Source organism: Arvicanthis niloticus, chromosome 1 (genome assembly GCF_011762505.2).
Source record: "Arvicanthis niloticus isolate mArvNil1 chromosome 1, mArvNil1.pat.X, whole genome shotgun sequence".
Taxonomy (NCBI): Eukaryota; Metazoa; Chordata; class Mammalia; order Rodentia; family Muridae; genus Arvicanthis; species Arvicanthis niloticus.
Window position 1 is genome coordinate 47,693,565 of NC_047658.1, and position 19,871 is coordinate 47,713,435.

A 19,871-nucleotide genomic window follows, 5' to 3' on the forward strand; every position below is an offset into this window, starting at 1 on the left:
AGTGGTGGGTCTACATGTCTAAAGGATCAGGGCAAGCGATGGGAGCTGAGACCTGCAAAGGGAACAGGGTGCCACACTCCTAATGTAACTGTTTTCAAGTGTTGAACCCTTTTATAATTGTTTGAGGAAGTAGAGGTGCTTAGTAGGATAAGTTAGTAAGAGATGAGCAGGTAAGCACACAGATGAAGAAATAAAGTTGTTAATCAAAAGACTACTTCCAGCCTCAACCAGAGATGCCTGTCGGCAAAGAACAGTGATGGATACAGAGATGCATGGCCATTAAAGATGCTGGGAATAAGTTAGTGACAATTGGCTGCTCAGCCCTAAGCAAGACATTTACACCATTCTCTCTGAGGCTCTGAGAGCATGGTGGAAGGAGAGCTGGGAAAATGTAAGAGCTTCAAGACAGGGAGAAGCGCTGTGAATGTTGGCTTCTGGACATGGCACAGTGGTTACAGTCAGCACTCCCCAACAGCTATGGCTGCCTGTAGTTGGCCCCAAGAGTAAATCACGGATAGGGGCTCTACCCCTCCCTGCAGATGCCATTGGGAGGAAGGACAGGTAAGGAGCTCTTCAGACTCTAATGGATAGTTCCAAACCCATCGTCCCAATGATGATCCTAGTTAAACTCAGTCACAAACGAATAAAACAACAAAGTCGTGAATGTAGAAAAATGACTTGGGATCAGATACTAGAGATAGGAAAGAAATTAGGGTGAAAGAATACACTTTATACATGTATGAAATTGCCAAAGAACAAATTAAAAAACAACAACAACTAGACAACTGGATTTGGGTTGGATGTGAGTGATGGAGCAGAATAAACCGGTTTACCAAGCTGGATAGCCTGGGAGATAGAGTGCTAAGGAAGAAACCCTAAACTAGAGGTCACTCAGATGGAAAGATTCGCTTCTGCTATCCTGATAGTCAGGACCCTCTTGGTAGAGATACTCACGTGATAGTTGACGCAGTGGTCTGACATTCAGAAAATAAAGCAGGTTTAAGGGTGCTTGCTGGGGATTTTCGGCGCACAGGAGGCAGTTGACAGAGAGTGTGAGCCCCAGGAGGAAAGCGTGTAGGGTATAGAGGCAATCCAGCTGTGCCATTCCAGCAAAGATGGAGGACCCATAAAATGCCCTGTGGAAGAAACGGTTATCCTCAGGACAGCACAGGTGGAATGTTTGAGAAAGAGGGAATAAATATCCGTGCGGGAAAAGACCTAAAATGAGTAATTCTTTAGGTTCTGTAATTAAGGCAGTTGCAGGAACGTGGCACCAACGTCAGAGTGTGGTGAAGAGAGAAACAGTCAGGAAGGAAGCACAAAGTGCAGAGCGGTACATCAGAAATGCTGCTGCTGCTTTACAGAACAGAACCCAGGGCAGCCTCACAAAGTACAGGCGCAATCCCGTGCTCAGGATGGAAAGCATCTCCTGTCAGGGCCCTTCCCTTAACGACCACAAGGTGGTGCTCATCTCTTGGTCATCTTGTGATCCACAACTCCAGACAAGTTAGGTGGTTTCTCCATTTGTCCTGCAGAACAGCTTCAGCAGAAGGACCAGCAGATCCTCCTCTTGCTGGAAGAGAAGGAGATGATTTTCAGGGACATGACTGAGTGCAGCACTCCCTTGCCTGAGGACTGTTCCCCAACGCACAGCCCAAGAGTACTCTTCCGCTCCAACACAGAGGAGGCTCTCAAAGGAGGACCGCTGATGAAAAGTGCAATAAGTGAAGGTAATTTAACACACAGCATCAGCCCCTCCCTATGTGCACACTCATGTCCCCTGCTACTTTCTGCTGTTAATAAATAAAACACCAGTACAAAAAACTTTCCAGCATCAGTGTAGGAAATTGTCAAGTAAACTTTATCCCTTAAACCACTACACAAGATAAGAAATAAAATGTGGCAGATACCCTGAAAGCCTTTGCATGTCCCTGTCATACTTCCTAACGGGAGCGGCTTCCCTACCTTGTATTAATAATCACTTAAATATTTCCCCTTCTTTTCGTTTTTATTTAAGTTAATATATTTACTGTGTATGTGTGTGGGAATACACATCCTGTGATGTGCACATGAAGGTAAGAGGACAGCTTGGGGAGTCTGTTCTCTCCACCATGTACGTCCCAGAGATCAAACTTAGGTCATCAGGCCCCATGGTAAATACGTTTACCTGCTGTACGGGCCAAGGGTAGAGCGTTTTGTACCCTCTTGTTGACTTCTCTGAGATCCTGTACCGGACAATAGTCGTTCGTCCCCGGTTTTCTTACTGGCAATAAGGGGGTGTTCCAAGGGGACCTGCAAGGGACAAAAATCCCCTGTTCTAACAGTCTCTTAATGTGGGGGGCGTATGCCCTCTCTAGCTTCCTTGCTCATGGGGTACTGTCAGACCCCAATGGGGGTGGCTCCAGACTTGAGCTCAATCACCACAGGGGGAGCCTGTCTAGCCATTCCCATCCCCCCTGTCTCAGCCCACGCCTGAGGAAATCTAACCAGTCCTGAAGCTCCTGGGGGGGGGGGGGTCTCTCTCTCTCTTGGTATAGTCGGTATTCTTCTTCTAACTGCAGGGACAATATTAACGTTTGGGGTGTCCCAATTTCCCACGACAGTTGCGGTTCAAAGGGGGCAAATTTTATCTGGGCCTTTAATTTGGTTAACAAGTCTCTGCCCAGTAAGGGCGTAGGGCACTCTGGTGTTACTAAAAATGAGTGGGATACCTGGTTCCTTCCAAGATCCACTGTACGAGAAGTAGTCCACGGATACGGTTTGCTCTGTCCTTTATCCTTGGAGTAGCTGAGCTTTTTGAACCATGGGTTGGGTTTTTTCATATGGCACGTCTGTCCTCGAGATCTTTCTATCACAGCTGGTTTCAGAAGCTGAATTACTCAGACTTGATGAATTTAGTAATGTGTGTGCCTGTGGTGCTGATTCTTTCCCAGGGAAGCATCAGGTCCTAGGAAGTCCTTTTTTGTGCAGAATAGAAACCGTGGGATAGAAGGCTGAATGCTGCAGGGGAGGGCTGTCCTCCTTTGTGTGCCAGTTTTCAAGATAATAAACTGGTTTGTGTGAGTCCTCTGCTAGGGCCTGCACTAGGCTGTACACATGCCATGAGGCTGCAGTTGTAGCTCAGAGATAGAGCGCTGCATGGGTGAGGGGCCTTGTGATCAGCCCAGCCCCAAAGTAAACTTACTGTGGATTCATGGGTTCTAGATCTCTGAGCAGTTCCCAACCTTGTTTAAAGCTCAGTGTCCCCCACTTGCCAGCAGTACTCCTGTACTTCTAAATCTGCGGTGTGGCCACAGTGCAGAGCTTGCTTCCTGGAGTTAAGGGATTCTTGGTTGTTTGCTGCCCGGGCTGGCCCCAGCGTGGGGGAGAGAGGGAGAAGCGGCTTCTTCTTTCTTCTCCTCCTTCTCTTTCTTCTCCTTCTGTAGGTTCTTTTTGAGGCAGCCCAAGGGGGGCTGAGGGGATGGGAAGAGCGTCGGCAGGGGGTAATCTCTCACAAGATTGAGGTAAGGCCTTGAGCCTTATAAGACTTTCAGGGTTGCTGTAATAAAAGTTTTACTTATCTATGCTAGAAAAGTTCACTTCCTATGCTACTGTAGCTGACCTGCCATCCACGATCCTGTGGCCAGAAACTGCTGTTTCTGGCACTTGCATCTCAGCCCTAAAACCAGCAAGGGGTTAAGTAAATAGCCTTGTGCTATCCTAAAAACTTCTTCTGAGGGTAAGAGACTGCAGGCTAGGGTGATTAACACCTGCAGCCTAACAGCAGAGGATTGGGCAATGTGACCTTTGTTCTACCTCAGCAGGAACTGCTGGGCTCTAACTTACATCTGCTAGTCTGAAGTCTCAGGAAGAAAAAACACTTTAAAAAGTTGCTATAAGTTAGAGGCCAGCCTGGTCTACAGAGTGAGTTCCAGAACAGCCAGGGCTACACAGAGAAACCCTTTCCCGAAAAAACAAAAAAAAAAAAACAAAACAAAAAAGAAAAAGAAAAAGTTGCTATAGATTTATTTAAGTGTAAAAGGTATTTTATGCAGCTATCTGAGGGGAAAGGTGGAAGATTCCTGAGTGGGAAAAAAGAATAGATTTTAACAAAGTAAAAATTCTAAGGGAGAAAAATTCTAGGCGGGGAGAAGAAAAGGAAAGGACAAAGGGCTCCTAACTAACTAACTAACTAACTGACTGACTGATAACTTCTTTGTCTTTGTCTTCACTATTTATACATCTTTCAGAGTACATGATCACATGTTACAAAGTTCATCACAAGTTCACACCAAAATTCAAATCATAAATTGAAATAGAAGTTTACAACACACAATGTTTACATGAATATCCATTAGGAGTAATTATCTAGCTAGACATTCATCACCTGTCTAGCTCCACAGGTTCACTGAAAGTTTGAAACTATAACTTAAGAAATTAGTGAAGTTTTGTATAGATAAACCCAGGCAATATTTTCTCTCCTGTCCTGGTACCTATAATAAATTGTTAATTCCCTTTAGTGACCTAGGTTAATTGTTTTACAACTTCTTGGAATGTGCTCTGAGCAGGAGAAGGTCTGGTTACTCTCTGTCTCAGGGCAATTAACTGGGAGACTGGCAGAGTTCTCTTTGCAGTTTCATTATGCCTGAGGGACTTAATAGCAGTCTCGTTATAAAAGAGCTTAATAATCATTGATATAATTTTAGGAATTCTTATAGGATCATCATTAAGACTTAAGAAGTCTATTTGTCTATATAGTATCACTACAAGACAGTACATCTTCGTGAATCTGCAGAGATCTGCTACAAAGGGGTGTGCTATTGCTTAGTGATTGTTACATATGTTTAATAATAATAATAGGAGAAGCATATTAATAGCAGGAATCTTTCCTAAAATTACGTCCACCACAGCCTTGCTAATGGGGCACACTCGTCACAGATTATAAAATAATCCGAGGCAAGCATTTCAGGATGATCATCTGCTAATTATTAGCTTGTCTCATTATGGTTCCTGACAGTTTGCTGATCCATTCATTTCTTCAAGACTTCTGGTCTCCTATAGTGAAAAATATTTTAAGATGGCAATCTAGGCACCAGGGATAGTATAGTAGTTGCTGTGAGGTTTTAGTCATTACTGTGTTGTCCTTTTCAGTGGATGGAGCTAATCAAATTACAAATTACAGGTTGCCTTTTTTTTTTTTTTTAACTTTAGAACCTTATCACTTACATATGTCTGTCTCTTTTCCACATATGGGTATTCTTTCTCAAGGATGCCCATATTATAGAATTAGAATAGCCTTTATTGGGTCGATAAGATGGTTTAGTTTAGGTAAAAGCACTTGTTGCAAAGCCTGATGACCTGAGTTTGATTCCCAAAAGCCACATAATAAAAGAGGCCACCACACTATGTCCCTCCTCCTTAACACACATGGACCACCATATACACATACACACATACACACATACACACATACACACACACACAGAGGGAGGGAGGGCATTTTAATTAAAAATAATGTCCCAATCATGCTTTAACACTGGTACTAGCATAAGGATGATACTGGTAGTCTTACCAATACAATTCTTACAGGCTGTCTATCTCCCATATCTATCCCTTCTTAAGTAGTTATACTGTGTCTACACATCCGGTCTGTAACTGTGCATATGCACTCTACTCCTAGCCTGATGTATAGTATTTGCTCTTTAAGCAAATACTTATAGAACCCCATGTTTAGGTCAGTGTCCTCAAAGAACCATCAAAATAATATTTATGACTCCTTTATTATTTCAAAGGATCTTCTGGATATGAAATCTTTGGCTAGTATTTTTATACCTGAGTATATTAATTACTCTCATGTCACATCATTTTATCCCATCATGCTCAGAGGCTAGTAAGAATTCTCCAAATAAGTCACATGTTTCTTGTCTAGATGCCCAAAGAGTGGTTTGTTTTGTTTTGTTTTGTTTTGTTTTTCTTCAGTCCAAAGCTTTTACAGAGTATTCCATATAGTTCTTGTGGGGATTGCTGTCTGTTTAATAATGTGGTTACAGATATTTTCAACTTCAGAAAAACGTTCTTGAGTTGTAGTTCTTTATATCCCCTCTTCTCTCTGGCTTTGCTTTTTCTTCTTCAAGCCAGTTTGCCAAATCATGCAGCTTTCTTGCCTAGGGTCAATATTTGTCACTTTTAGTAATCCTTTACCTGTTTGCCATCTTTTGTGGGTACATTGCTCTTATGTGCTAATTCGGTTTTAGTTTCTGTGATTATTTTTCTTGCCAGCTGTGAGTTTGACTTGTTCTACTTTCCTAGTTTTTTTTTTTTTTTTTCTGTTTTGTTTTAAACTTAGGCCTTGTTACAAGAGACCATGCTGTCCTCAATCTACATGCTGCTGCCTCAGGCTCCTAAGCTGAGATAGCAAAGGTGACACTCTAATTATCTGTAGGATATTCGTGTTTCCTGCCTCTTTTCTTTATATGAGATTTGACTTTAGTATTTTTAGTTGCTCATTTTTTTCCTTGAAATTTTTACTTTGTATAATGTTTCTTGCTGGGCTTTGGGGCAAACTCCTTAAATTTCAGCACTCAGGAGGCAAAAACAGATGGATCTCTATGAGTTCAAGGTCAACCTGGTCTACATACTAAGACCCTGTTTCTCAAAAATACTAAACTTAAAAAGAGTTTCTCACATCTATTTTTCTATTATATTTTTATTGTTTTTAATACCTTATTTAAAATTTGATGCTTGTAGGCTTCATGCCTCTGACTTCCTCTGGACCTCCTTTCTCATCTACCCCTGTTCCTGTTCTGCTGTTCTCTAGCATCAGTGTCTTCTCCACAGGCCCTGCCCGAGGGAAGATCTCAAGTTAACAGTTAAAAGTTGCACTGAAAGATCCCAACACTTAAGGGTATTCTGCCACTGGAGTCTACCTGCTCTCAAAGGAGCAAAACCAGCTAGTTTTACTTGCTGTTCTCAAACTGGCTTACTTTTCCAGTCCTTTCAACTACCTGGAAACCACTCCAGAAACCATACTCCTCCCAGTAAATTACTCTGTCTTCCTGTTCCCTTACAGATGTTTCCAGCCCAAGGTAGAAATTTGTCCCTCTGTTTTCAGTAGAGCCCATCTAAAAATGCATGGTATCCCATACTTTGGGATTTTCTGATCCAGGCATATATATATATATTCTCACATGTCGCCATAATATCGTTTCCTCTTAATGGTAGAAAGATAGATACCCAGTTGAGTGTTTTGTTTGCTTTTTCCAGTGGAAATCCTTCAGGGTTTGGTGAGTGGAAGCCTTGGTGGCACACTTGGACAGTCTATCAACAGCCCTGTTGAGCAGGAAGTCATGTCTGGGCCCATTTCTTTGCCCCGGAGAGCAGAGACCTTTGGAGGATTTGACTGTCATCAGATGAATGCTTCCAAAGGTAAACCATCCATTATTCCTTTGCAGTTCACAGTGACCTGGATTCTGGCAGCTCCATCTCGTCTGTCCCTTTATCAATAACTATCTTCATGAGAGTTTTAAACACGAATGCCTGTCAGAATCGTGTTCATCTGGGACCATAAGCTTCTTGTTGTTGTCCCTCAGCTAAGCTAACTCTAGCCAGAGGCCTTGAGCATGTCTAATCTGAAAAGTTGAAGTCCAAATTGCTTCATAGTTCAAAACTTGCTGACATGTCACAGTTGGGAACTCCACTCCCCACTTGAAAAGTTGCAAAAAGGACACAGCATGCTCAAAATACTGTATACTGCCATCTCTGGGCTCTGTATATGAAAGTTGGTATGAGTAAGTCAGTAACTTTGTGTCTGGACCAAAGTCCCATCTTCCGCATGTTTTATTATTACATGTGTTCAAAAATCTTTACATTCCGACTCTTGTGGCTCCAAGCATCAAATAAGGTTGCTAAGCTGTGCTTGCTGCTTTGTTTTGGATTTAATTTTCTTGCTTCTCCATTAGTGAAGCTGTGAATAATGGCCTAGTGCCGCTGAGTGGCTTCCTGGTCTTTTTTTATTTTCAATATTAATAGGATTCGGAACTGTAAATACGCCTAAACTATATTGTTTTTTTTTTTTTGACTTACCTCTCCTACAACTTTAAACATATCTGTTTGGTTTGTTGTTGTTGTTATTGTTTAGGAGGTGAGAAAGAAGACGGTGATGACGGCCAAGATCTTAGGAGAACAGAGTCGGATAGTGGCCTGAAAAAGGTATGATTTAAAAAAAAAAAAAAAAAAAAAAGGGTATGATTTTTCTAGAGAAACACAGGGCCGTGAACCTGTAGGCACCTCTTTTCAGTTCATTGCCTTTTGAAATATTTTCCCTTGATCTGCCTCAGATACTGGGCTTGCCAATTGTAATGAAATTCTGTTTTCTAGGGAAAGCACATTCTTAGAGCAAACCATATAGTTGATAGGCCCATATTATTGACTCTTTGGGCCACCTGTCCTTTTTAAAGACCCAATTCCACTCTGCCTTGGCAAGACCAGTTCATTAAATGGCCTGGTCAGTGACCCCTACCCCTCTCAATCCTATTCCAATGGCTTTTTTAGTAAAAACTAATTCAACTTTTCTTTGCACCCTCCATGGGGATGCCATGGTAGAAAAGAAAGAAAGCCAGAAGTACAATGTGACTTTTCAAAGTTACATTGTGTATAGTTTTTACATCAAAATTTTCATTTTTTAAAATGCATTTTTATTGTTATTTTATAGGGTGGAAATGCTAACCTGGTATTTATGCTTAAAAGAAACAGTGAGGTAAGGATTCTGTGAGCTATTTAGAATATTTATTGGTTTAAGAATATTTTTGTTTTCCTGTTACAACTATCTTGTGACTATAAAATATATAACTGAGAATATAGTTGTCCATTCTCTTGGCTTAAGCCACTGTCCTAATGTTTTGCCAGAGTATTATATACTGTGAGTGAAGAACTCTCTGAGTCACTCTCCTATTGTACTTTGGGTGGTGATTGTGGAGGTGGTGGTGATGGTGGTGGTTGGTTGGTTGGTTGGTTTTTTGATTGGTTGAGTTGGTTTGGTTTTATTGAGACAGAATGTCATTATGTAGCTCTAGTTGTTGTGGAATTCACTATGTAGACCAGGCTGACCTCATAGATCTGCCCTCCTCTGCCTCCTAAGTACTGGGATTAAAGGTGTGCCACCGCTGAAAGAAAAAGACTTTCTTATGATGCCTTTTGCTTTTGTCTAACTTTGTCTATCACTGAAGAGTAGTAACTGCTTCTGTGCTTCTCGGCCATCACATGGCCATGTGTGTGACCTCCCAGAGGTCTCTCAATGCACCATACCTGCTGAGGAACAGGCACATTTAATTACTTGTGTCAAAGGCTCCTAGAGTTGAATCTTCCTGGTGGTTAATCCCTTCTCTACTCTTCTTTACATTGCGTTTGTTACACAGCTCTTCAGTTCTCCTCACGATGCCTTATTACTGCATGAAAGGGGGTAGTGTACACAGCCAGGCATCTCTATCCTCATTTCTCTGTCCAGCATTGAGGACTACCATCCTTAGACTGGCATTTTGTTGGTTTGATAATTTCAAATAACATTTCTTGATTTGTGCATGTGTATATATGTGCAATGTGGATTGAAGCCAGAGCCTCAACCATTGAGCTATGCTTCTAGCCCCTGAATACTTTTTAATGTTTTATGTAATTGGCTATTTGTATTTCTTTTATAAATTGATAATTTGTTTCTATCATGTTTCTGAACTATTTGTATTTCTTTTATAGATAATTTGTGTTTCTATCATATTTCTTATTTTTTCTTTTATTTTCTTCTAGCTCTTTTATTTTTCCCTTTTTTATAATTTTGTACGGTATTTATTATTATTATTATTATTATTATTATTATTATTATTATTGGTTTGTTTTATGTATGTGAGTACACTATAGCTATCTTCAGATACACCAGAAGAGGGCATCAGGTCGCATTACAGATGGTTGTGAGCCACCATGTGTTACTGGGAATTGAACTCAGGACCTCTGAGCCATCTCTCCAGCCCACCTTTTTATTAGTTTACTGTATGTATGTGGATGCTTTGCCTACATGTAAGTTTGTGAACTACTTGCATGTAGTGCCTACAGAGGCCTGAAGAGGGCAGTGTATCCCTTGGAACTGGAGTTAAGTTGTGAGCTGCCATGTGGGTAATTGGAATGGAATCCAGGTCCTCTGGAAGAAGAGCCAGTGCTCTTACCCAGAGCCATCTCTCCAACCCTTATACTTGTAATTTAAATGGAATGTATTATATTTTGGTTCAGTTTATGTATGAGCCAAGGTTGCTAAGTGTTGGTTTTCTTAGAGAAGTTAATATTTTTATGTCAATCATTTGATAAAGTGGAAGATTTGGGTAGTGCCTTTTAATAGGTGAATACATGCAGGCACACATGCATATCTTTAATCTTGGCTGCTTGCACTCAGTTACTCTCTCAAGTTCTTTCAGTTTTCCAAGATTTCATTAAAATGTAATGTCTTTTATATTCTAAAGATGTTATAGCAATGTGATGTGGTAGATTCTGACATTCAGAAACACTGAAATGAATGTTTATTCCTTTGCTAGCAGGTTGTCCAGAGCATTGTTCACCTCCACGAACTCCTTAGCATGCTTCAGGTACGTGTGCGTGCCATCTTTGTGTAGGCACTCGCTTGTTTGGAGAACATAGCCCAGAGAGTTTGTTGACCTCAATTTCTGGGGTTTGTAAGTTGTGTGTTGGTAAATAAGCCAGAGAAGATGGGCTTCCAGTTAAGGAAGTGAAGACATTACAGCATGTGAGGCCTTCCTTCCCCAGAGGCTGTCTCACCTTAGAAAACCTTTCCTTATTCCTTTCTGGTATTTGTATAGGGTGGCTCTCATACTCTTCCATATTTCCCAGGGACTGTCCTCATTCTGTTCCCTTCCCCTCTTGAAGAGTTTACCTGTCTCCTTCCTACCTTCTCCCTTCTACACAACACACACACTGATCTCACCCCAAAGTAACATCAAGAATTTCAGAAAATGTATGCCGGTGGCTAGTGAGATGGTTCAGCAGGTACCTGCCTTGACAATCTCAGCTCAGTCCTCAAGACCCACATGGTAGAAGGAGAGAGGTGACTCCCACAGGTTGTCCTCTGACCTCCACATGCTCCCTTTGGCACGTGCATGCTTGCACATACAAAATAAATTGAAATGTATATTATACCTTAAAGAGAGTAACTAGGCTTGGCAACATTGAGTTGCCATATCTTTGACACTATTTGAGAACTGCTGAAGTTGCCCTGGAGCACATTATTACAAGAGCAAAGCCTTAAAACATGAGTTGGGTCACTCTGTCCCAGTGCTCCTAGAGTGCGGGAGGGGGGACACCTGCAGCTGGCTGTTCTCCTGGACCTGAGTTTCATGACTGTTCCCTATGCCATGACAGGGTGTTGTGCTGCAACAAGACAGCTACATTGAGGACCAGAAGCTGGTGCTGACAGAGAAGGCACTCACAAGGAGTGCATCCCGTCCCAGCTCTCTCATTGAGCAGGAGAAGCAGCGGAGCCTGGAGAAGCAGCGGCAAGACCTGGCTAACCTGCAAAAGCAGCAGGCACAGCACCTGGAGGAAAAGCGCCGACGTGAGCGTGAGTGGGAGGCCCGTGAGCAGGAGCTTCGAGACCGAGAGGCCAAGCTGGCCGAGCGGGAAGAGACAGTCCGCCGTAGGCAGCAGGACCTGGAGAGGGACCGTGAAGAGCTCCAGCAGAAGAAGGGCACTTACCAGTGTGATCTAGAGAGGCTACGGGCTGCCCAGAAACAGCTGGAAAGAGAGCAGGAACAACTGAAGAGGGACACAGAGAGGCTCAGCCAGAGACAGATGGATCAGGACCTTTGCCAGGTAACCAAGAGCCTGTGCCAGACCACCAGACAGGGAAGACAGGGCTTCCTACTGTGAAGACCAGGTAGTGACTGAGGGTGATTATAGGCACCCTTCCCTAAGAGCCACATGAAAGTGAGCAGAAGAGAGATTCATGTTATACAGAAGCTTTGCTTTACCCTGAACATGGGGAGGAAGGGAATCTCTCACTTCAGGAGATTGAAGAGGGTGCCAGATATGTTGGGAGTATAGCACAGAGAAGTTGATGGTCGAGAAGTTGATGGTCCTTCATGCTAACAAGCACTTTTATCAGCCACCAGCCTGCATCAAAGCAGCCTCAGCATGTGTGAGAGAGTGGCCTTGCCGTGTGTGTGTGTGTTTGTGTGTGTGTGTGTGTGTGTGTGTGTGTGTGTGTGTGTGTGTGTGTGTGTAAGTCAGGCATGTGTCGCTACAAATAGGAAGCATAGCAAGGATAAAGGAGCCCTTAGGACCTGCATGCCTGCTGTCAGGAGTCAGCAGTGATTAGCTCTGCTACAAGATAAAGAACCTGTTTGGAGAATCAGCAGGGGTCAGTGACAGATGGAAGGATCCAGCAAGTGATAGAAGGTAGCCACCTCTCTTGTACACAGATGATATCTTGGGCAAGGAGCTCCAGTCACCTGCACTCTGTATAGTGCCTGATTCGGTTTGATGCTGTTGCATGCTCTCTTTTCTACGTAGCTGCTGCTTGTTCTGGAAGCTCTCTGTTATTTAATATGCTGCCTCTGACGTTACTGTAAATGAGATACTCTGATTGCCCTGGAATGTGGACCCTGGAAGTAGATAGATAACTTGGGAGTGTGCACATTTCCCTGTCTTTTAAAACTGCCCTTTAATTGACCTTGGACTGTGAAAGAAAACTGAAGTGATGTCTCCCAGACTCAGGGAAAGTATGCTTTCAGAAGAGCCTCTCAAACACTTAGCTGGGAGCAACAAGTGGCTCTGTTGCATTTACCAGCAGAAGGATGGTTCCACTCAATCCTAGTAAAATCAGCAGGTCTTTGACAAGGGAGGGGTGGTTCTCAGGCAACAGAGAACACAGACAGGATGATGCACTTCTGCTGACCCTCTAGTCTGGTCATGTTCATAGTCCCTGGGCCCTGAAATGAGCAGCCATGCTGTTTCTTTAGGGTGTGGGAGTTCTTTCCCAAGGTGCCCCACCAAAAGTATGAATGGTGTCAGTATTGGAGGTAGCGGTTTAACGCGCTCTTAGATAGCAGTTACTTGAAGTCCTGATTGTAGTCAGTTCCTTAGAATGTGGCTCCCGGTTTAAATGCCTTCTCTTGAACATGTGCAGGTTTCAAATAAACACGGCAGAGTGATGCGGATCCCATCCTTCTTGCCCAATTCGGATGAGTCCTCGCCGTCTGCACCTTCTGTAACCAAATCAGGCTCACTGGACTCAGAACTCTCAGTGTCTCCTAAAAGGAACAGCATCTCTCGGACACAGAAAGATAAGGGGCCTTTCCATATACTGAGCTCAGCCAGCCAGACAAAAATTCCAGAGGGGCAGAGCCAGGCTCCGTCCAGCACCTCCACTTCCACCCGACTCTTTGGGTTATCTAAGCCAAAGGAAAAGAAGGAGAAAAAAAAGAAGAGCAAAGGAAGCCGCGCTCAGCCTGGTGGTGAGTTGTCAGTGGGTGGTGAAGGGCTGAAAAAAACCCACAGTTCAGGTGTACAACAGTCAAGCTGGCTGCTGCCCACCAAGCCCACTTGCCAAGAGTACTTGTTCAGGGACTGAAGACATGACCCATTTGGTAAAGTGCTTGCTTGCCATTCAAACATGAGGACCTAAATTCTGTCTCCAGAAATGGGAGACAGAGACGAGAGGACCCCTCAGCTCACCCACAGCTAGTGTAGTCACATTGGTGAGCTCCATGGTCAGCGAGAGACCCTGTCTCCAAAATAACAGTAAGCCTCTGGCATCCATGCACATCGAGACACATGAAACACATAAAAAAGTGCTATGAGGGTCTGGAGAGATGCCTGAGGTTAGAGTCACTGCCCTTACAGAGAGCTCAGTCAGGGTCAGCTCCCCACATCCACACAGCAGCTTACATCCACTTATAACTCCAGTTCCAGGGGATCTGAGGCCCTCTTCTGACTACTGCGGGCTGAACCTGGTGTGCATACATGCATACATGCAGGATAAGCCTCTGCATGCATTTCTCAAGCAGTCTCTCAGCTGGAGAACAAACTCACCTACCTGAAGTCATTCCAGCCCTCTCTGCCTTGCTAGGCTTACTCTATTAACCAATAACAGCAGCAAGATTAGGTGTTGGCAGATCATATGCTCCTTTTCCCTGGAGAAGTTAGAGACTTTTGCTGAGAGCTGCTCTTTTCTTTTCTTTTTTTTTTTTTTTTTTTTTCTTTTTTTTTGGTTTTTCGAGACAGGGTTTCTCTGTGTAGCCCTGGCTGTCCTGGAACTCACTCTGTAGACCAGGCTGGCCTCGAACTCAGAAATCCGCCTGCCTCTGCCTCCCAAGTGCTGGGATTAAAGGCGTGCGCCACCACTGCCCGGCGCTGAGAGCTTCTCTAACGGAGCTCACAGCGCCTCCCTGTTTGTATTTCACATTGTCCTGGGTCCTGTGCTGGGCCTTCACAATAAGACTGAACACTCGCTTCTGTGTGGGAGATTTCTGTTTCCTAGGCCAAGTTACAAACATGAACAGTAGTGCTGTGTGAAAGTTAATCACTTTGCAAACTCTAATCTCGAATCGGTATGTGCCAAGAACCCCAGCTGCCTGTCACAACATAAAAACATAGGAAGTGACATCAGAAAGGGCCATGTTCTCACTCTTGGTTTCACGGTTGCAGATGGCCCTGCTTCGGAAGTACCAGCAGAGGGTGAAGAGATCTTCTGTTGACCCATTTCCTCTGCCAGGGCAGCCGCCTTCCAACACTGACCTGACAGTGGAGCCACCAGGGCTCTCCTGCTGCCCTTGTGCACAAGTCTCTTACACTGGACGCCCACTGCCCCTCAGCGTCCAGTCCTCCTGAGCTACCCCAGGTCCTGGACAAGAAGGAGCAGCACCTGGGTGGGGGGTGGGGACAGACACTCAAACTCCACTTCAGCTGTGACCCCTGACTGCCCAGGGCTTGGGTGGGCCTGGCCTTACTCAGGGTATTACTGAAAATAGTGACCCTAGAAGTAGGTAATAGTTTGAGACATGTCATGATTCCCTAAAGGCTCAGAGGGTTTTTCCAAATGAGGTCTGTGAAACTCTGCCTTGCATTTTGGGGAAATACAACCAGAATCAAGGAGCAGATAGTGCAGACTTTGTGTACAGTGACCATCTTTGTGTACACATGGAGTACACAGGTCTTCTCAAACATCAGGATGTTTAGCCCAAGAGCAAGCATCTGACTGGTCAGGTGGCATGTGGATATTCAGTATTTCACCCTGTGGGCCTCTGAGATTGGGTCCCTTGAAATGGCCCCTGTGCACACACCACCCCTCTTTGTATGTACTCATTTCATTTAGGAAGAACAACAAATGCTTGTGAAACCAACAAGAGGCCTGATGTGTACCAAAACACATGGTCTGCGCTGTCTATCTCCACACTCTAGGCTGAACTCTCTCGCTTCATATTCAAATCAGGAGGAAACATACTGCCTGTCCTAGATACCTGTCTACATGCTCTGGGCACAGAGGAAATAGAGAGGACTCTTCACCACTGTCCCCAGTGTGACACTTTCTAGTTGTTACTGGTCCTTATGGGAAAGCATACACCCTGTTAATGCTCCCAGCCACCACCCCTGGACTAGCATGTACCCTGAGGCTTTTCTGGGATTACTGGTGAAAAGTAGGTTCCTGTGCAGGAGTTCAGTCTGTCTGGTGGTTGTGCCAATACAGAGAGGGGAGCTGGCCCTTAAGCATGGCTGTGTGCACGCCCCTGTCACACATCCTCCTCACATACGGTTTTCAGATGCAGTTTGCTTGGTTGCGCTCTTACCCTTGAAGCTGTCAAGTGCTGCCTGTCTCTCTTCTTACCCTCTGTCTCCATGCGTTGATCTGTGCATGCTTGAGGCCTTCACCAGCTCGTGTGTGCAGGACAGTTCGTTGGTAATGTACCCCTCTAAGGCTCACATACTTCCCATGAGGGGCGCCCTGAGGCCTGTGCTTCACGCATGGCCTTCATTTCCTGGTTTTGCCCTCAGAACCACAGGGCTTTGAACAGTTGTGCAAAAACAAACCTGTAACTTGGTGCTTGTTGATGACCTGCAAGCTGGTCTTGCAGGAACAGATATTTATCTTTCAGTTTACTTGAAAGAGTTCTGGTTTAAATTTTTTAGCCTAAATTTGTTTTATTTATTTTGTGTTTGTGTTTTGTTTTATTTTATTTTGAAAGTGAACCAGTACTGGCCCAACAGTTTAAACCATCTTTTCAGTACAGAAAATGAAGTGTCTGTCCAAGTGCATGAAGGTCGGAGGAAGACTGAGGTTGAGATGGGAGCTGTCCCCTTCTGTCCCAGGCCCATTTTTTCATAAGGAACGTTTGTTCTTTTTTTGGAGACTTTTAAAGTTGCCCCATTTGCTACTCTTGCCTCTTTTTGACAAGATTGGTTTGGCTCTTTAAAGTCTGGGGGGTTTTTGTTTCCTTGGTTGTTTTTTTGTTTTGTTTTGTTTTGTTTTTCCCCTACTAAAACTATGATGTACTTCCCCTCAACCTTAACAGCAAGAAGTTAGTTGCTTCCTTCTCCAAGTCCAGCTTTGACCTCTCCAGCTGTCACAGCAGAGCCTGCCATGCCTCCGATCCACAGGGTTTGGCTGGCTGTCCTTGTCCCTGCCTCTGAACGTCCCCCTCAGGGAGACTGGACTTCCACAGTGCTTGAGGGAAAGAGCCTGACTCCCAACTAGACTTGACAGAAAATCAGACCAAGCCCTGCCCTCTTCCCTGTGCAGAGGAAAGCCAGTGACTGTCTCCAGGTTCACTCTGACACACAGTGAGCCACTGTCCACCCCTGGAAGCTTCATTCCTTCCCCCACCCCCACCCCCACCCCACCCACCCTCTGCCCTCTGACCCAACCAGCTGTCTTATGTTTGGCTTGCTTTGGTTGTTTTTAAAACCAACATTCCCCAAAAACAAAAAATGGTCAGTGACAATTGGGAGAAGTTGAAATCAAAAGTATCCTAAGCTGCCCAACTTCCTTCAGGAAGAGAACCATTTGCCAAGAACTGTTTGACCTGCCTGCACTGCCTGGTCCCTCAGAAGTCTGTCACGCTTGGAGAATTGCTGCTTGTGCTCTTGCTTAGGACCCTGAAGATTGCTGCGGCTGAGTCAACAGCCTTGTGTGGCTTCTCTAATATGAGAAGGGTAGTCTCCTAGGGACCAGGATTGTGTCCTGTCTTGTTCCCCATACTGAGAAATCATGATTTTTATATCAAACTAAAGAAATCATTGCTTTGGGGGACAGGTGGAAATTGACCCCAGCCTTGTGGAATCTAGTGAACTTTCTAGAAGAGTGTATCTTCTCTGAAAAATTACAATCATCTCAGTAGTTGTCGTCCCGTCTGGGTGACATGTGCACTTTAAATAACCTCTCATCAGCTGGCTTCATCTTTGAGACAATCAAATCTGTTAACTCCTTTCTTAGAAGATGGAGAAAGTTAAAATAAAGACATGCCAGCATGCCCCACCTCCCCACTCTCATGGAAGTCACCTGCAGGGAAGAGATCTCACCATGATTGATTTTTTTCAAAAGGTACGAACTGAGTCTTTTGAGGGCTATACCACTAGCGCTGCCCATTGCTAGTCCTACCCACCCCCACACTGGTTCTTCACAGCCTCCCTCATAGCAGCAGTATGCACAGATGCGTTGAACCCTTCAGGGTAACATTTGTATGCACGGTCCTAGTAAAGGACACAACCTTGGCCCATAGGCCAGAGCTTGCCCAGAGTCCTCTCCATACAAGTTTGAAATGTCTCCTTCTGTCCCTGAGGCTCTTGTGACCTCGCCCACTGTTCTTGCCAAGGCTCTTGGTATTTCATCGGACTTAAGTTGCCTTTGACCTGTATCCAGAAGACAGTCCTGGAGTGTGGGCTTCCTTGCCTGGACACCTGTGCATGGGAGCCTTTAAGTGAATTGGTGACACACTCCCCCCCATTTACCCATCCCTGCAAAGACCAAGGGCACAGTGCGTTTGGGTTAGGCTCCTTGTTTTCTTTCATGTAGCATAACATTCCTAGTTAACTAGACTTTGGAGTCTGCTGCCTGCTGGCCAGGTGGAGAAATGCAAAGTATTCTAATGCTGCCAGAAGGTGGGAGGGGTGACAGAGGCCATTTCCTGCATTCACAAGATTTAATTTGTCAAATGATCGATTGGCGGGTCCTGAGTTACTTCTCCATCTCAACTAAGGTGTAAAGTGGGTGGCCTCCACTACTGCAAGTGTGCCCTGCAGAGAAACCAGGCAGGTGCTACTGCTACAGACCCCAGAGGTCCTCTGCAGGAAGCACAGAACCTATGCCTTAGAACCCTCCTAGACTCAGCTGCCCTGCCTTGGTTGCCACCTGCTGGGATGGGCCTAACCCAGTTGGTTTGTCTCAGGTTTCCTCCTGAGGCCTGGGCTCTACAGAAGGTGGGCAGGATACACCTATACCTCTGTTAAGTTGTCTCCAAATGCTGTATGAACATTTCTGTACTAAGCCCTATTAAATAAAAAATCGGGTTAAACCCAAGCGCTGTATAGTAATTTGTAATTATGTATAAAGTGAAGCAGTTTTGAACTGTAAAGATTTTCAGTGTGTTTTCTGGAAATTTGCCACAACATACTGGCTTTGTGTTTTATTTATCATCCTTTGTAGTTACTGGCTTCTGACTCTTGTAAAGTCCCCCTCTGACCTTTCAAAAATAATAAATGTCCTTTGAAATCTTGATCTCTGCCGTGATGTATTTGTGGTAAAAGAGTATTCACCTCCCCACCATGGCAAGCTATCTGTTTCTGTGCTGTTGGGAGCTGGGCGTACGGAGGAGTGGCCTCCCACATCAGGCAAAGCCAGGAGTTTGTCCCAAACCCCCAGGGTCACTGACCCATCTACCCTAAGTCAGAGTCCAAACCAAACTTCCATGGGTAGCCAGTTGTATCTTTTCTATGAAGGACCTTCAGGAGGCTGTGTCTAGAAAGCCAGCATGACTGCTTCACACAGCCAGACAGAAGCCTAAACCCACAGTGGGGAAGGGACATTAGGAAACCACAAAGACTACATATCCGGGGGAGGAAGAACTTGCAAATGAGAAAGGCAGGCTGCTGTTCCTTGTCTTAAGATTGCCTTGACAGCAACGACCAAACTGAACATAACAAGCTGTGGACATAAGATCCCAGTGGTCCAGCATTAGGGCCTGGAATTCACCTCAGTCCCAACTGTTCTGCCATTCAAGAGTGCTCCTGAGAAGTGGCAAGTACAGACGGGGAAGGGCCTGGGAGCAATGAGTGCCCCAGCTTAGAGGAATGTGAGCCAAGTACTGCCCGTAGCGCCTCTGCCATCCCGGTTCCCAGGGTATCCAAGTTAAGGCTCCCCTACCAGCTTTCATATGGTAATTACTCCACAAAGCTTCTAGAAGCTTGGGCTTCTCTTTGCAACTTCTTCCTGGAAACCATCTACCCAGCAGGGATCAGGGAGCCTCTTGAAACAGCCAGCAGAGAACTAGACCTTATTTCTCTCTTTGTCTCCTTTGAGCCATCCTGAACTGCCCACCCTGCCCAGGCTCTGAATGAAGTGGGGCCTGGACCACCTCAAGCTGTGGTAGTTCCTAACCTGTTTCTGTTTGAGTTCCTTTCCTCACTACAATATAGAAGCATAAGCCAAATAAACCCCTTTCCTCCTCAACTTGCTTTCTTCTTCTTCTTCTTCTTTTTTTTTTTTTTTTTGAGACAGGGTTTCTCTGTGTAGCCCTGGCTGTCCTGGAACTCACTCTGTAGACCAGGCTGGCCTCGAACTCAGAAATCCGCCTGCCTCTGCCTCCCAAGTTAAATTAAAGGCGTGGGCCACCACCGCCCAGCTTCTTTTT

At 44.7% G+C, this 19,871-nt stretch overlaps 1 protein-coding gene across 10 annotated transcripts in view; it reads left to right on the top strand.

Annotated features, from left to right (window-relative positions):
* The window catches only part of Akap13 (A-kinase anchoring protein 13), a 290,953-nt gene extending 272,214 nt beyond the window's left edge, over nt 1–18,739 (top strand). For 9 of the 10 annotated variants that reach the window (XM_034496611.2, XM_076935986.1, XM_076935994.1 and 6 more), the window contains 8 exons: nt 1,536–1,730; nt 7,243–7,404; nt 8,117–8,187; nt 8,690–8,734; nt 10,551–10,601; nt 11,392–11,841; nt 13,157–13,484; nt 14,677–18,739. In XM_034496611.2, the coding sequence (XP_034352502.1) occupies nt 1,536–1,730; nt 7,243–7,404; nt 8,117–8,187; nt 8,690–8,734; nt 10,551–10,601; nt 11,392–11,841; nt 13,157–13,484; nt 14,677–14,726 (1,352 nt within the window). In that variant the 3' untranslated portion in view covers nt 14,727–18,739. The remainder of the gene's footprint in view (nt 1–1,535; nt 1,731–7,242; nt 7,405–8,116; nt 8,188–8,689; nt 8,735–10,550; nt 10,602–11,391; nt 11,842–13,156; nt 13,485–14,676) is intronic. The other variant, XM_034496621.2, reaches the window with a different exon arrangement.
* The last annotated feature ends 1,132 nt before the right edge of the window (nt 18,740–19,871 follow it).